This window comes from Eretmochelys imbricata, chromosome 2, assembly GCF_965152235.1.
Source record: "Eretmochelys imbricata isolate rEreImb1 chromosome 2, rEreImb1.hap1, whole genome shotgun sequence".
Classification (NCBI taxonomy): Eukaryota; Metazoa; Chordata; order Testudines; family Cheloniidae; genus Eretmochelys; species Eretmochelys imbricata.
The window spans coordinates 99,940,915-99,959,071 of record NC_135573.1 but is presented as its reverse complement, the minus strand read 5'-3'; the positions used below and the strand labels follow the sequence as shown (position 1 = coordinate 99,959,071).

At 42.2% G+C, this 18,157-nt stretch overlaps 1 protein-coding gene across 4 annotated transcripts in view; it reads right to left on the bottom strand.

Annotated features, from left to right (window-relative positions):
• Positions 1-8,964: 8,964 nt before the first annotated feature.
• CNDP2 (carnosine dipeptidase 2) overlaps positions 8,965-18,157 on the bottom strand; it is a 62,608-nt gene continuing 53,415 nt past the window's right edge. For all 4 annotated transcript variants that reach the window (XM_077810501.1, XM_077810504.1, XM_077810503.1 and 1 more), the window contains 7 exons: positions 15,679-15,879; positions 14,878-14,962; positions 13,908-14,068; positions 12,089-12,253; positions 11,020-11,161; positions 10,359-10,506; positions 8,965-9,809 (listed from right to left, as the gene is read on the bottom strand). In XM_077810501.1, coding sequence (XP_077666627.1) covers positions 9,740-9,809; positions 10,359-10,506; positions 11,020-11,161; positions 12,089-12,253; positions 13,908-14,068; positions 14,878-14,962; positions 15,679-15,879 — 972 coding nt within the window. In that variant the 3' untranslated portion in view covers positions 8,965-9,739. The remainder of the gene's footprint in view (positions 9,810-10,358; positions 10,507-11,019; positions 11,162-12,088; positions 12,254-13,907; positions 14,069-14,877; positions 14,963-15,678; positions 15,880-18,157) is intronic.

Below are 18,157 nucleotides of genomic sequence, written 5' to 3'. Positions count from 1 at the left end.
TTGTGTAGTCCGGGACCTGCGGTCTGGAAATACCCCAGGGTCAGGGAGGAGAGACATAAAGAGGTCTCTGCCCAGAAGAGGTGATAGTCAAGCCCCCAGAAGCTTAGAATGGGTTCCTTTGCTGGATAGCAGAGAGTATAAAGGTACATGTGCCTTACTAGAACTTTATTAATTTCCTCTAATAAACCTTCACTCTATCCCTCATGCTGGCCATTAGCCCAGATACTAAAGAGTGCATGTGTCCATCTTCTTTACTATTTCTTCTGGTTTCACCTTGATGGCTCCAGTTTCCAAGCACAGTCTACTTTATTCTCTAAAAACAGAATACTGCTATTTAGCATTGAGAAATGCCCACAGGTGGCTGGGGACACTGGATGTTATTCATTGCATTGAAGCAAAAAAGCTTGAACAATAATTTTATTTTAACCATTTGATCACTAACACATCAGCCAGAGCCTGATCTGACTCCTGCACTTCAGATCCCTGCCTTCCAAAATGGAGAAAGATCTCTGGTTTCTGCACCCACACCCTGACACAAAGACAGCGGGAGGCAGAGAGGGTAAATAATTTGCCTAAGCCCAGTGAGAGTGAGCCAGTGTCTAAACCAGGCCTAGGACTCTGGCTTTTCTAGGACTCAGGTCTGCTCAACGCACTAGACTATGCTTTTCCAGTACAAGCTGCAGTCTGGGTCATAGCAGCCCCCCTAACTTTACTATGTAAAAAAGGCCTGTTTTTAAAGCTTGCCTTTGATGGTTATCCATCCGATTACAGATCCCTTCTTTCTTTTTTAATGTTTTGGGCTGTATTTTCAGAATGCTGCTTTTACTTCCTTAAATAATTTTGCTTTGGTTGTGGCAGGGATTCTGGCCATAAAACTTTCCCCTTATGAATTCAATTACTGGAAGGAGCTAGAGGAACAGATGTATTACTGAGCCTCTTGTCTCCCTCTAATGAAGTCAGAGATGCTGAACCTGTTTTACATTTGGAATGGATAATAATCAACTGTTACAGAGTACAGCTTCAGGGTGACTGCGTCCCACTAAATCTATGTCATATTTGTGCATAGAAAGATGTGTAATGATAGCCTGTGATAGAAAGGTAGAATATATCTTCAATATAAATGCTTTATGTTAATAACTTTACTACTTACCTTCCCATTTAGGGATGAGCTTTCAAAGAGCTAAACACAGCACATTCTATAGGACTTAGGGCTACCACTTCCCATGATTCCAGTCAAGGAAGTTATTGGCCTGAGTTATGGTTGATTTTTTTATTATTAAATAGCCAATTTACTTCCCCCTTTTCCCCCAGACTGCACTTGAAGGAACACTTCTGTCTTTGTGTCAAAGAGACGAAAAAAAAAACCAAAAAAAACTGATGTTTGGCCACTGCTTGCAGACTGCAATGGATTTGTGCAATTGAAAAGAGATGGTCTTATTTACTCTGTTGCTACCCAGGGAGCAAACGGTAGGACCCTGCAGAGGAAAATGCTTTTTTGCTAACTCTATGGCAATGGAGGTTAGGCTGAAATAGGTATAAAATGAAGTGATCTTGCTACCCTAGTTTGAAGGTTGTAGACTAACCAGAGTCAGCTACCCAATGAGCTTGTTTTAGGAAGGAGTTAAAAATTAAGGCAAGTGGCCATCAAATTGGTTAATTCCCCTCTATAGTTTAGATTTTCACAACAACCGTGTGGTGGAAACAGACTAAAGATAAAGCTCAATTTCCAAGGGCAGATATTTCAGTAAGACAGTGAATTCATTGTAAATCAATGCAGTTGCTTCTTAGTTTTTCCTGAATTACTGTGCATGAACATTTAAACAGATTTTTCATGTTGGCAAGGTAACAGGATATTTTAATCCCTTAAAAACTAGTTAGTCCTCAATCCAAGGAAGACACTGATATCATTAGTGTCTTTGGACATAAACAGAGACTGTGCTGTACTCCAAGGGACAAGAGTCATTTGCAGTTACTTTACTGTACTGATTAATAAAGATTTTAGCCAATTTCTCAAATTTAGATGCTTTAGAAATTATGCTACTGCTTTCCAAGTTACTGAAATTGTTGTTAGGAACAAAGTAGTTGTAAAATTTGTTTTATACCCATTTGATTGAAGTTCAGAAATGGATACTCCAGCAGGCCATAGTCCTTCTGTCAGGCTTCAGAACAGAGTCACCAAGGGAAGAAGCAATTCCATTTCATAACTCCCTCCATTTTTGGCTTGACTCTTCAACTGAATTTATTTTCAATCAACTAGAATTAGCTTCTTTATATAGGAAAAAAAGTTTGCTTGGGTTTGAGCACTTAGGTATCAAGCTTTAGAAATTTTGTATTCTAATGTATAAACAGTAAGAAAGCAGCACTGTCCAAAGCATCTTTGCTAAAGTACCACACCTACATTGCTTATACATACTCTGTCCTTATTAACCCTGCTTCTTCTAATTCACTAGAAATCAAGGAATGTGGATAGCCATTGTTAAACAACTGTACTTCCAAAGGCAGCACCAGTTTGGAAGAGAGGCCAACCCTCCCCTTCACCCACACACTTTTAATTCTTCTCATTTTAAGAGCTGGAAGTATAAACACTATATTTTAAGCACTTGACCCAAAACACTAAAGTTTGTTTCTATCAACAACTCACTAGCCCTTGGTTTAGTCGTTCAGGAGCTGCTGCATTGATGACAGTTTTTCATTTATGTGCAAGAGATCAAACACAACAACAGGTTTCCATGATTCAAATGTGATACCTATAGGACAGCCACATTCCCCAAAGGAGAGGACAGTACAGTAACGATGACAAAGGAAGCCATTCAAATGTCTGTGTTCTCATCTTTCAGTCTTGAGGGCAGAAGTTTAAGTGGTCCATGCTGCTGTCTGATTGAGATGAACATAAGCCTGCTCAGACAGAATGAGGACATTGTGTAATATATCAGCATCCGTTGGTCCATTTCATTGGCATGCATTTTAATTAGTCTGCAAGAAGTCTCAAAACCTCCAGGGATATGCAAAATTAATTAAATACCTAAATGAATATTTGAAACTACTAGAAAACATACATTAGCATTCAGGGTTTGTCATAAGCCAACATGATGCAGAATGGTATAAGCAAGCTAGCAAGGGATCCACAGCCTCAGAAACAACTCTGACATCATAATCAAAAAGGCTGACAAAGGAGGTGCTGTTGTCATCATGAATAGGTCGGAATACGAACAAGAGGCTGCTTGGCAGCTCTCCAACACCACTTTCTACAAGCCATTACCCTTCGATCCCACTGAGGGTTAACAAAAGAAACTACAGCATTTCTCAAGAAACTCCCTAAAAAAGCACAAGAACAAATCCGCACAGACACACCCCTAGAATACCCCAGGTTGGGGTTCCATCTGCTACCCAAGATCCATAAATCTGGAAATCCTGGGCACCCCATCATCTCAGGCATTGGCACCCTGACAGCAGGATTGTCTGGCTATGTAGATCCCTCCTCAGGCCCTACGCTACCAGCACTCCCAGCTATCTTTGAGACACCACCGATTTCCTGAGGAAACTACAATCCTTCGGTGATCTTCCTGAAAACACCATCCTGGCCACTATGGATGTAGACGCCCTCTACACAAAGATGTACTACAAGCCATCAGGAACAGTATCCCCGATAATGTCACGGCAAACCTGGTGGCTGAACTTTGTGACTTTGTCCCCAAATGTGAAATAGTTATGGGTGAGGACAATGTATACCTTCAAATCAGCAGCACTGCTATGGGTACCCGCATGGCCCCACAGTATGCCAACATTTTTATGGCTGACTTAGAACAAAGCTTCCTCAGCTCTCGTCCCCTAATGCCCCTATTCTACTTGCGCTATATTGATGACATATTCATCATGTGGACCCATGGAAAAGAAGCCCTTGAGGAATTCCACCGTGATTTCAACAATTTCCATCCCACCGTCAACCTCAGCCTGGACCAGTCCACACACGAGATCCACTTCTTGGACACTACAGTGCTAATAAGCGATGATCACATAAACACCACCCTATACTGGAAACCTACTGACCGCTATTCCTACCGACATGCCTCCAGCTTTCACCCAGACCACACCACACGATCCATTGTCTACAGCCAAGCTCTACAATACAACTGCATTTGCTCCAACCCCTCAGACAGAGACAAACACCTACAAGATCGCTATCAAGCATTCTTACAACTACAATACCCACCTGCTGAAGTGAAGAAACAGATTGACAGAGCCAGAAGGGTACCCAAGAAGTCACCTACTACAAGACAGAAAATAACAGAACGCCACTCACCGTCACCTTCAGCCCCCAACTAAAACCTCTCCAATGCATTATCAAGGATCTACAACCTATCCTGAAGGACGACCCATCACTCTCACAGATCTTGGGAGACAGGCCAGTCCTTGCCTACAGACAGTCCCTCAACCTGAAGCAAATACTCACCAGCAACCACACACCACACTACAAAAACACTAACCCAGGTACCTATCCTTGCAACAAAGCCCGTTGCCAACTGTGTCCACATATCTATTCAGGGGACACCAACATAGGGCCTAATCACATCAGCCACACGATCAGAGGCTCGTTCACCTGCACATCCACCAATGTGTTATATGCCATCATGTGCCAGCAATGCCCCTCTGCCATGTACATTGGTCAAACTGGACAGTCTATGTAAAAGAATAAATGGACACAAATCAGATGTCAAGAATTCTAACATTCATAAACCAGTCAGAGAACACTTGTGTCTCTCTGGTCACTCGATTTCTGATCTCAAAGTGAGTATCCTTCAACAAAAAAAACTTCGAAAACAGACTCCAACGAGAGAGACTGCTGAATTGGAATTCATTTGCAAATTGGATACAATTAACTTAGGCTTGAATAGAGATTGGGAGTGGTTGAGTCATTATACTAAGTGAAACTATTTCCCCTTGTTTATTCTCCCCCCCCCCCACCACTGTTCCTCAGACATTCTTGTTAACTCCTGGAAATGTGCTGGAAATGGCCCACCTTGATTATCACTTCAAAAGGTTCTCTCTCCCCCAACCCCACTCTCCTGCTGGTAATAGGAGATCACTTAAGTGATCACTCTCCTTACAATGTATATTTTTTCACGGTCTGTGTGTATATATAAAAATCTCCTCACTGTACTTTCCACTTTATGCATCCGATGAAGTGAGCTGTAGCTCACAAACGCTTATGCTCAAATAAATTGGTTAGTCTCTAAGGTGCCACAAGTACTCCTTTTCTTTTAGGAAGGGATTGTAATCAAAATTATCTACTACTAAGCTCTCCTATATGGCCTAAGCAGATTCTACTAAGAGTAATTTAAAACCTCTGCATAATTGTATTAGTGATCAGGAAGATGATTTATTCAGGTTAAAGAGTGACTCAATGCAAAAGTATATTTAGCACATTTTAATTTAATGTGTTCAGCTGACAGGGGAAAAATTAAGGGTTTTTTAAAAGCTAATATTTGGTCAGAAGATGTGGGCAAACTCAAACTAATGTTCTAGATAAACAAAATGTTTTCCTTTCCCACAAAGGGATCACAAAGCTGACATTAAGTTAGGATGATACAGCAGAAGTTCTTTAGGAAAAGCTACCAATAAATAGATTTAGCATTATCAAATTCATTATACTAAAGCAAAGACTTCTAAAGAAGGCTGATCTATTTTTTTTACCAATTAAATACATCTGCACTTTAAAAAGAGGCACAGTTAATTTTGGCGTAACAAGACTGACTTTGGCAGTGGTGCAATCTATCTACAAGGCTGTACTGAACCTTTGGGAGAAGTTCATCATTGTATTTTCTGCCCTCAAAACCAGCGTTTGTTATTGTACAAATGGAAATGGATGATTAACACTATGCAGCTTTTCAGAATGTCAGCTAATTAGTCCTCAAGATGCCACAGTTGGGTAGGAAAGAGTCATGCATTATGATCCCTCCCTCCAGGGGGAGTGAGCTCAGACACACAAGTTGACTTGCCCAAGTCTACACAACAAGCAGATGACATTCAGGGTTTCCTGGTGGTCAGTCAGTACTCAGCCCACTACTCCACATTTCAAATCAGAGTGAAACCAGAGATCATCTGAGGGAAGCGATAAGCAGCGCAACTGCACCAATGCAGCTGCGACGCTGTAGCACATCCAATAAAGATGCTCTATGCTGACAGGCGAGCGCTCACCTGTCAGCATAGTTTACTCCACCTCAGAGGCGGAAGCTATGTCGGTGGGAGAGTGCACTTGGGTCACTGTAACTTGTGTCACTCAAGGGGCAGGGAAGGTGTCTTTCACACCCGAGTGATGCAAGTTACATTGATTTAAGCGATGTAGTGCAGAGCTGCCCTGTGTTATACGAGGGTGACAAATGGACATCCCATTTGGTTTGCATAGATGTTTTAATAATAATTAAAAAGACCGCAATTGGATATATTGTTCCGTGTGCTACAGGAAGCTTCAGATTTTTTTTAAACCTCTCCTCCCCTCCACACACACGTGAATTGAGCCTCCAACCAGAGCGGAAGCTGGAAACAACTGTATGATCCATGTACATGGAAGAGAATCTGCACACACTAAACCAACCAGAACTAACTATTAAGTGTAGGGAGAAAAGTGATCTGATCAATAACTATTTTCTCTAGTATTTACTAGAAATCACCTTGTAGGTAGAGGGTTAATACTGGAGTTGAGTCAATTGGCACAAGAGAGGCCTTATTCTGAGGCATCAAATGTAAACAAAATCATCTTCCCAAGACAGCAGTTGACCAAGTTATTTTCTGTTCTGGTTGTGTGATTTGGATTGCAAAAACCTGAATAGTTATCCTGACCAATTTTCTAGTTTGTTAGTATACGATATAAGACACAAATAGTACAATACTATTAGTTGCTGTTAAGGCAAGTTAATAAAACTAAATTCAACTCTCAAGGCCTTATGTTTAGTTGAGCACTCAAATCAGAGCCCGAAGATGGAATGCATATTTAGTTGAGGAGTTGCTCAGCAAAGGTTTGTTCTATACCCGCTCTTACACTGGCAAGCAGTAAAGATAGCCTGTTGAGTGCTGTGCATAATGTATATGGATGATTACTTACACAGTCTTCAGAGTAACAGCTGTGTTAGTCTGTATTTGCAAAAAGAAAAGGAGTACTTGTGGCACCTTAGAGACTAACCAATTTATTTGAGCATAAGTTTTCGTGAGCTACAGCTCACTTCACTGGATGAAGTGAGCTGTAGCTCACGAAAGCTTATGCTCAAATAAATTGGTTAGTCTCTAAGGTGCCACAAGTACTCCTTTTTCTTTTTACTTACAGTCTGTTCACCCAGCAGATGGTGCTAGGACATTCTACATTTCACTAAATGTACTTGGGGTTTCTGCCATTAAAAGAATTCTCATTTCATGTATACAAGCCACTACTAGGATCTAGAAGATTGCTACAATTCAGACAAAAGGAAGATGTTTGTATCAACAAGCAATGATTACAAGATGATTTAGTGCATGCCCTCAGCAGTGTAATGGGAAATCTAATCTAACTCCAAATTGCCAAGTAAAAAGCAAGTAAATCCAGTTTACTCTCAACTACACTACGGCATAGGCTTCAATGTCCAAAAAACTTTATTCAAACCATGGCTGTCTGTGTGGATAACAGTAGCCATCTGTCAGCAATCAAATACATCCTAAGAAAGCAATGTTTTTAGTGGGGGAGAATTAGGTTTAATTTTAGGTCAATCTTGTCTGGTGTTCCTTGTAGGCAAGCCGAAGCCTGCTGCTGCTTCTTCCTCCTCCCTCAGCATTTCAGAGTAGGCCTCTTTCATTTTCTTTGAACAGCAAAAACTTCATCCATACCCAGTTTTGTATGTTCATCTGACACCCACTCATGTACAGGATCACACATTGCCAGGCCACCTGGCCAGATCAGCCCCCCTCTTCAAGTCCCTGCACTGCCCTTACCTCTTTTTATTTAAAAAACTAAGAGAAAAACAAAATCCACTACAAACACCCACCCACCAAATATAAAATTCTAGCCCTAATAGTTTGTCCTCACCCTGCTGAGGCCAGCAGTGACCCACCATTTCTCTGCTTCTCCTGCTGTGGTCTCATGCCTGGGGTACTGTAGAAGACTGCAAGACACCCTTCCTGAGCATGGACATGTATACAACTGTACATGTCACAACCCTCTCCTCAATATCCCTCATTGAGAGGTACATGTATTTAGCTGAACAGGACATTTAGTCTCCCACCCCACATTCACCTTCTTTAGCAGGTCATGCACTACTCCTTACCACAGTCAGGGATGTTGTCCTATGCCTTACATCATGGCTTTGGTATTTTCTCCCTGCCCCAGAGGGGTTTAGTCATATTTTGATTGTATTACAGAGGTAGTTAACTCTGTCCATCGTCCAGAAGATTAAGTGTCAAGGCAAGGGGAGTGGAGCGTTGAGAGATGGAACTGCATTTTATCTGGAATGTTTTTGCATGGTTCAGGAATAAGCACACCTAGAAATTGAACCATTGCATGCAAAGTCAGTATTTAAAAAAAAAAAAAAAAAAAAAAGACACACACACTTCCAGAACTAGAGGTAGGCTATAAAGGAAAGCCTTCCACCTATTAATGAATCCTATATGGTCAACCAGAAGTTCATTATGAGCATTTCCACAGCAAGCAGATAAGATTTAATACTTCATTTCACCCTTAGATGGTTTATAATCATGCTCACATCTACAGTAGCTTCCCCAGGGCTGCCAAGGCATCGTGCAACAGATATGATTGCCCATGGCACTCAGTGCTGCCCTCCCTCCTCCCTGCTTTTCCTTCTAAGCAGGATATTCTCGCACCAAAAAAGCCACTTAGTTCTTTCATGGCCTTTATGGGGGTGGGCTGGTGTTCATGGGCCAGAATAGACCTTTACAGTCTCAGATAAAGTATTTGAAAGAAACCCAACAGCCAAGTGATAGAGCCATCTTTTTTTTTTTTTTAATTTAGCAGAATTTACATAAGAACAAAGCCAGCTTTAGAAAAATGCCAGTTTCATTGCATGCTTTATATCCAGATTTGTCTGCAGACCTTGATGCAACAAGCATGAGCAGCAAGAGCTACATACAACAAATTAGCAATCCCACCCCTCTCCTCGTCAGCGTGGCAGCAGAGATGGCCCCATTACAGCTTGCAGGAATTCCAGTATACCCTTTGTAGTCTGTCATGGAGTGCTTCCAGGACTTACCATGGAGTCTAGATTAACCTCCTTCAGTAACTGCTGATGGTCAAGATGTTGAGTTCTTTAGTGGATTAGCTAGTTGAATTAAGTTGGAGGAGAGTTGTTAGTTCTCACTTCAGTTTTAAACAAGCCAGGAGAAAGAATGCCTATGACAAGCTATAGGCTTGATTCAAAGAAGCAGAAAGGGCAGGTGTGAAGTGATTCAGAACCACTTGTCAGATTTTGGAGACAGTCCTTAGAAAGGGTCTCTTCATTCCATTTCTTCAGCTACAGAAGACGTGGAGTGTGCACTGGAAGAGTATTTTGCTACTGGGTGTTCCAAGATTTCTAGAGTGGGGGCCTGATGCTTTTCCGCTGCAGGAGTTTGAGTGTTGGTGGGTGAAAAATGGAGGGGGGGTGGGGGGGAAAGAGAGAAGTAAAGCTGTAGGTATTCGGTAGTCTAAGCTCGCTCGTCAGCAGGATTTCCAGAACTCTGAACCACAAAATGATTTCATGTTTGGGATTTTCACCTCCTTAGCTCAGTCCCTTAGTTGTGATACCTCATATAGGTATGCGCCAAGCAGCTTCACTCCCTGGATGTAGTTATACCTGGGGAGAAGAGAAGAGTTCTGTGCATTAGTCTGATCTGGTCTGGTCTCTTGTGAGTGCCCACGGACATCATTCTGCCTGCATCAAGAGCTGCCAGATCAACAGTGTGAGAGAAGTTATGTGAAGAGGAAGCTAGCAAGACCGTAGAATTGCAAGCGACTGTATGCAGTGAGCATTTAGTATACAGAGGTACATAGCCAGCCACAGCCTCTACAGAAGGAACAAAAAAATCTTTCAGAGAGAAAAGAGATTGCAACCAGCGCCACAGGTAGGTACTAGTGCATTTCAAGACTTGTACAGTAACAAGCAGAGCTGTGCAAATAGCTGCTTTTTTTGGTATGGTTGCAATTCCAAAACTACACTTGACCAAACCAATGAAATGTTTTGTTCAACCCGAAACCATTTTGATTTGGGGGCATTTAATATTTGTTTTAAAATAAAATTGAAGGAAAACAAAGTGAAAAATTGAAGTGCTTTGGCTGTTGCTAAATTTGCCTTTTTGGTCAAAAAATTTCACCCAGTTTGTCCAGACACCACAGTGTCCCTTACCTGTTCAGTTTCTCATTTTGAGAATGGGCACCATCATCTGCAGCTCCAACAGGAAGCAGCATTACGTTTTTGCCTGTTGCCTCTTGGAAGGTGAGAGTGACAGGAATGCTTCCTCCCTCTCTCGTCAAGTCTGGCTCAACTCCAAAAACTAAAAAATAGTTTGTGTCAGTTTTCCTGAGTTAGTGCATCTTCCCCAGCATGCTTCCTTACTAGATCACCTGCCATCTTTAGGGATCCCAAAGAACTTGGAAGGGCAGATTTGACCCACTGGTGGCAAATGTTTGCTGCTATCAGGAGGACCTATATGGATGCAACCAGAGGTAGAACTGGCTTCCTGATTCCAACTTCTAGAGCTTAATGCACAAAAACATTAAGCCAGAGTAATGGACTGGTTTTAGTATGATGCTAAGGGAAAACACTTCCTATTGAACCACTACTTGCTGCAGCCCCTTGGCTTTTCATCCTAGTATTGACCAAATATGACCATGTACATCTTGGTATTACACCTGCATAGCTCCATGTTTACCAGCCATACTGTGTGTACAATCCTGACATCTTGCTGCTACATTGATATCACCATTTAGTGCTAGTACTAGCGAGATCAACATTTGATGTGTCAGAATGGGCTAGACTTAAATTCCCAAGTTTTAATTCTACTGACCTGTCCTCATTGCTCTTCTGCCAGCCATATAGTGGGGATGATTGAAGTCTGACACCCAAGGTTTTCCACCATGGCCCATGTATACTTTGAACTTATTGGGACTTTGCAGCTCAGCAAATTTCTTGGTGAGGTAATCCTGAACCTTTGGTACCAAAGGATTGAGCAATTAGAAGTCTAGGATTAACACATTCAGAAGTGTCATACAAAGTTCCTGTTGGGTTGTCTTACTAGATAGACAGGTTGTAAGTGAAGCTAATGTAGCAGGAAAGGTCTGCCAGGAGGCTGTTACTGTAACACAAACGCTGAGCAGGGACAGTGTCTTCCTGGATATTGGAAGCACCTTGCGAGCAGTGCTAGAATTATAAAGAGTCAATTAACAGGTCACAAATCTAGACTAGCAAGAGGCCAACTTCCAGAACAAAAAGGATTAGCTAGTTTAAGGGTCGGCTAGATTGCAGTTAGAATTATAGTAACACGCAGAAGCCCCAAATCAGCTTGGAACCCTACACGGTGCTAGGTACTGCACAGAGACAACCCCTACCTCAAGGAGCTTCTCCATATGATGGCCAGACCTTCAGAAAAGCCCCACCTGCTTGGTGGTTCTCCGTGGGGGTTTCTGGATGCTGAGCTATTGAAAGTCTGACCCTGAAAGTTGCCACCCCCTGTAAGATCCAACCTTCAAGTGAAAGCTCACTAAGCCAACTCCAGAAGTTACTCACCTTCAGCGGATGTCAACCCACTAGGTATCAGATTTATGCAAGTGATGCTTTCAAGTAGTGCATAATGCACGCTGGAGTTAGGTATTTATTGTTAAGTTATGAACTATTTATCACAGCTGGACTAAGACACCAACACCATATCAAAAACTTCAGTTTATGGTCATGTCAGAGCTAAGATGCATCCTACATCTGCTGGATCCAAATAAAGGTCTTGGAGGTAAAGGACAGCAGAGAAGACAGAACTGCTGCTGTGGTTGCAGGGTTTTAACATGGTTCCACCCGTGTACAAGGGTGGAAGTGGGAATTTTTTTGAAAAAGCAAAGATTCAGCCATTCCCAACTTATACCTACCTGGTTGGCAACATCTGCTGGAGTCATGTCTGGCACTAGCCTGATTGAGAATTTGCCAGTTACTTTCCTTGGAATCACAGTCTTGGCTCCTGATGCAGAGAAGGCTCCTTCAATTCCGTGGAGAGATAAGGATGGGTATCTCCATCTGTGCATTAGGATATCTTTCTGCAGAAGAATGGAAAAATTATTAAAGTTACTTATAGCCATAATTTCAAGACCAAAAGTAGTTACCCAAGGTGGGCAAGACAACCTGCATTAAACCATGTCGGTCTGGTTCAAGCATAGATAGCAACTGAAGCAGCAATTTGCACAAGATGTCCGTATACAGTATCTGAATTAGTCCTCTCTGAAAGAGATTGTCAGTTAATTCCTACCCTGAAAATTCAGTTTAGGCCTGATAAAAGCAGTCTTGAAAGGAGACGTTTGCCCAGTGGTGGGGCAACAGTTCTTCTCAATAAGTTCCATACGATGCGCAACATTAAGTGGACTCCCACTTAATCAAAAATTCATCTTGAAATTGCATTTACCTAGGATTTTTGACTGGCTAAGGTGCTCAGATAGTAGGAAAAGCTTTGCCAACCGATTTGATTCTTCCTTCATATCTAATCTGGAAACAGTTGGTGATGTGTAGAACGGCCAGTGAAGCATAGGGTCAGCCTGGGAAGTCAGTTTTGTCGTCAGTATTTGACAGACCAGTATTTTTTTGGGGAGGTGGGGGAGGGGGTGCAGAGTGCAAAATTTGTGGGAAAGGATTATACAAGGCTGAGAAAGCAATGTTCTGCCTTTTAGGATCAGAGATGAATAGGCATAGGAAACTTTGTGTACGTTCAGCTTGCAGACCTGTAATACGCTTGTACCTTACGACATGTGAGCAGCATGCAGAGGAATTCTGTGTTGTTTTGGAGTGGTCCCACAATTCCTGTGGAGATGTTATGCATGGGAAGTTCAGACTTAACATGTCACCAGACTCTCAAACTTTAGACACAAGCTTGCTAAGAACTAGCTATGGGACTTTGTCAGATTATGCAGTCATGCCAACAGTAATCAGCACTAGAAGAGCACCAACATTTATTAGTTGCATCTGAGATGACAGTGTTTCCTCTACATTTAATAGGTAGAGAAATAGGATATTTATTCACCTTTTAAGAGTGATTATTTTATCTACAACACCCTTCCACCTCTATCCAGGCTCAATGGAGTAAGGATGCAGATTGCCTTCTCATTGGCTCTCTCACACAGGAGATTTGGGGAAGTGAAACTGCTGCTAGGAGACATTAGATCTAAGAATGTGTAAAGGAACGACACTTAGGAACCTAGACTAACCTAGTTAGCCAAGATCAGTGCTCTTCTTAGGGAGACACTGAATATTACCTTAACGTAAGGTACATCAAGACTGAGGTGTTTCAGGTCATCTTGAAAACTAGTGTAAGCCATACACTAGAAAAGTCTGATATGTGTTTGTACTATGATGATAGTATATTACTGTAGGTAACAATTTTATACAACAGGAAGAGACTTCCATGGGAGATACATGCTATCTACCCTTTGGGATAGGTTTTATAGCAAAACCAGAAGCCAGTTTTTCCTAGTTCACTACAAATGCAGTGCACACTAGCATGTAGCAGCAGGAGCTTTGTGCTGAAGTCAAGATACTCTGCCTATGGAAAAAAAACTAATTCAGTGCCAAATTCATCTATTGAGGCAGCTGTAAGTGTCCCTCACAGATGCAGTGAATGTTTCAGTCTAGAATACCTTGAAATTGTACAGCAGAAAGAGGAATTTGAGGTGGGAACAGAAAAAAGAAAGAAAGGCACTGTACCTTTGTGTCATGCAGTAGTTTCGTTGCTCCCACATCTTTTGCATATTCCTTCAAGTCAAAGTCAATCTTCTGATACAACTCCAGCTCCTCATCAGTGACTGGCACCACTGCTTCATTAATGCCAGGAATGAGGATTTCCCCCCTCTTATCCAGCAGAGAGCCTGCAAAAGAAAATCCTGTAAGATCAGTGTCTGAAACCAGACTTAAGTACCACTCTTCAGAGAGTGTTGCTTCCATGTTACTGTTAAAAATTGCAACCCATGTCATTTGAAATCTTGCTTTCTTTAAAGGCTTCCTTTGTCAGGAGACAGAAAGGAAGAAATGCAGTTCTAGAGACACAGGTTAGAGGCTACTCCTGAGGACTAGTTAACCCACTGAAAGCCTTCTCTATATACCATAAATAGGGTAGCTACAACTGGCGTACAACCCAATTAAGGGATACTTGTCAATTCAGGTCAGCTCTAGTTGTGAAGTGACTCATTCAATAGGTATATTGAAGACCTGCATTTCCTTGAATTATAAACCTCTTTGTCAGACTCCATGGAAGAACCTGATTTCAAACACAGAGTTGTTCATTACATTTTATAAGATGGCTGGCAGGGAAGCAGCCATTTATGGACAAGTGTGAGCTCCAGGACCATAAGTCAACATCTTCCTCAGCTTTCCCTAAAAACCCTTGATGAAAAAACATCAACACAACTCCTCCTTCCTCAGATGGGTATTTCAGCGACCAGGGCATTTTGCCTGCAGTTTCTCCTGGAAAGCCACCATTTCAGTGGGGTTGGCTAATTTTAAAGTCAGTCAAATAGTGCTTAGTAAATTTTATATTGGAGCCTTTTACAGTGTAAATTAATAGTTTTAACTTTAACGGAAGAGCTTCTTTACTATGCATTATATGTAGGACAGTTACTCAAGCATGGGCTGGGCAACATTGATGCTGTAGCATAAAAGGCAAATATGTTTCTCTTACCCATCAGAGCAATGAGATCGGTCATGGCCTCATGTACTGAGCCGCCATAAACTCCAGAGTGAAGGTCTTTGTCACTGCATTCCACCTGGTTTGACGCAAACAAGCTTGTAATCAGACATTAGTTTCGTCAGTGTTTTTAATAGCCCCTCAATGGCCTATACCCCAAGTAAAGGTCAGCAAACACACAGAGGTAACAGTGCTATACTGCAAGCATCTGGAGCAGAGAGACAGTTTATTATTTGAGCGTGATAGCAGCAAGAGGCCTCCATCAGGACTGGGGCCATATTGTGCCAGAAATTGTACAAGTGTAGCATAGGACATTTCCTACTCCAAAGGCCCTACAATCTGATTCAATGGCATAAGTCTACAGTACTTACAAAAACATCTGCCATGTTGTTCAACCTATATATCTTAGCTCACTTACAGGACGTCAGTTGCCTAGATTAAAAGATCCATGCTACAACTTGGCACTAGAGATGTTTGAATCATTGCTAATGTCAACAAAATAGCCTGTACAACAGTTTTAGAGGTACACCCTCCTCCCAAAGTATGACAGTTGTTCATGGGGAGTTGGGGGGGGGGTGAGGGTGCTACGCTTGGGGCATACAGGAATAGAGCTAGTTCTATCATACTGGAAGACATAAGTGCTCATCTTAAAAATAAAAGTGTAGATCAGCAATGGATATTAATGCCAAGAATTAAAAATAACAGCTCTTTAAAACAAAAAGGAGATGAGATTCAGTTTGTGAGCAACAGGAGTTTAAAATACAGAAATGAAGGGTTTACTCTTCAGGACTTTACCTCTATGAAAAAGTAGCAGATTCCCCTGAGGCCATATGTAATACAGGGCTTCTTCTTGCCTAGCCAGTAGTTGTCAGAGATGCAAACATAGTCCACATCTTTGAAGAAAGTGTCTTTTTGAGCAAAAATCAGTTCATCTAGGCCTTCAGAGCCAGACTCCTCCATGCCTTCCAGACAGAACTTGATGTTCACTGGGATTTCCTTTGGAGTGAAACAAGCATGGAGACATTCAACATTGCTCAGATACCAGTTCATGCATATTTGTTAGGTGTGCTTGCGATTAAAGTATAGAATACAGGCATTCTAGTTCCATGACACAAACACTAGTGTAACTTTAGGGAGTGCTTGCAGTTCTACTGATGCAAAGTCCTTATTATCAGCAAAAGCTCAGAGTACACAGTTCCCAAGACGACAGGCCAGACTTGCTATGTTCTATTTGAAGAATATTTTCACTGTTAGGGTGGGATTCACAAGGGGGACTTAAGCATTGCAGCTCCCTCCTGCTTAGTGGAATTCACAACCCTGAAACAGAAATCCAGGCTGCCCACAGGATGCATAGGGAGAGGTATGTGCCAAAGGGGATTCATGAATGCTGCACAGAAAACCAAATAAACTAGCCAGCAGGAACTGCTGAGTAGAGAGGTGTGGCCGAAGCCCTGCTCCTCAAAGGGAGTTAGGCCCATGGCACTAGGTCTGAGGTATGTGCTTCCCTCTACTCAGGATTCACTCCTGGAGAGAGATGCCTAAACCAGGTCAGTCCTTTTTCAAAGGGGTAGTGGTGGGGATACCAGCAGCCCCCAGTGGTTGAGTATTTATCCAGGATATGGGAGATCTGGGTTTGAATCCTCACTTTGCCTGATGTGGAGCAGGGATTTGAACTCAGGTCTCCCACCTCCCAGGCGAGAGTCCTGACCACTACAGAGTCACTTATTCTCTGGACCAGTTTGTGTTTATTTTACAGTGGAACAAGTTCCAACAGAAGAGAATGAGATGCCTGCCCCACAATTCCCCCATAGTCCAGTGGATAGGAGGTCTTCTGGAATGTGGGAGGTTCAAGTCCCTGATCCACCTCAGGTGGAATCTGAGCCCTGGGTCTCACACAGCCCAGAGAAGTGCTCCTACCCCTGTCCTGAGGGATAAGGGCACCCCCTTCTCCTTTTGTCTGGTTGTGGTGTGCTCAGAGAGTACCCACTGGATCAAGTCCCAAAGGCAAGACAGACAGCCTAATCTGTGATCCCTATCAGAGCTTGGGTATCAGACACATGAGCTGCTGGGCAGTATCAGGTCTTGGGCAGCACTGGCCCAGCCCAGGTGCTGAAATGTAGGTACCTTCGTGAATTTGTTGGTGGAAACTTATGTGTCTTGGGACTTTAGCTGCTGCTTGACTCTGTAGGTAACCAAGCAGGGGTTGGTAATGCCAGTGGTGCCTAACTGTTGTATTCAGGCACCTCTGTCCCCCTTGCAACTTCTGTGGTCCCTTTTGTGCTTGTTTTAAGAGCTAGTTGCTTTTTCAGCAGTTATGCTTACCATTCTTTCCCACAGAAACATATCCCATCTTGGCAGTACTTGGAGAGATCTTCCCCATCCATGATCTTAGTTACATTTTGTGTAATTCATTGTGTTAGAATTAGGAAGAGGATTTTGGCATTAAATTAACTTTCAACAAGAGTAGTTGTATATATACACACCTCTAGTTGTATGTACTATTTTAAATAAATAGTTTAGTCAGTCATCCACATTACTACAGGTGGAGAAATGGAGGCAGAGGGATAGAGTCTGCCAAAGACATCAGACCCCAGATCTCCTAGGCAGATGCTATTAGCATAAGAGAAGCCCATAGAGACTGCCTACTACAGAGAGGAGAACAGTTCAATCTACTCATAATTCCTTTGAAAATAGAGGCAGCTGGTACCAAAGTGTTATTTAAAGAAGGATGATGATGATTGCATGTAAGGAACATGCAGTGAACTTTACTAAAAAGAAAAAACAGATGTGTCACTTCTCAGAGTGTCAGCTTTATTGTGCTACTATAATATAGAGCTTGTTGAGGCTCAGTAGTGATTTTCAATAGGCAAGTTGAACTACATTTCTGATCATATTCCTATTTCAAGTTAGATGATCTTCCTAAACTTGGCAGAGTTGCAAATTCAGAGGCAATCTCAACTCATCTGCCTCTCCCAGCCTCAAATTGCAGTGTCAGTTTTACTCCTCAGAGTCAAACTTTGTTAAAAATCAGAGCAGAGCAACTTTTGACAAAAAGTCCTTAGTGGACCTGGCTAGGCTTGACTGATTCTCCTGCAAGACGTTTCAGCATTTTTCCCCCCCCCATTTGTCTCATTCCATGTTTGGCTAATAAGAAACACTGAGGGAGTAAGACTAACAAGTGTCCTAATTGCTGCTCAGAAAGACACAAAGCTGACCTGTCAATGAACTAGTTATGCTAGAGCTAAATTGAGCAATTAGAATAGAATGTCCACCT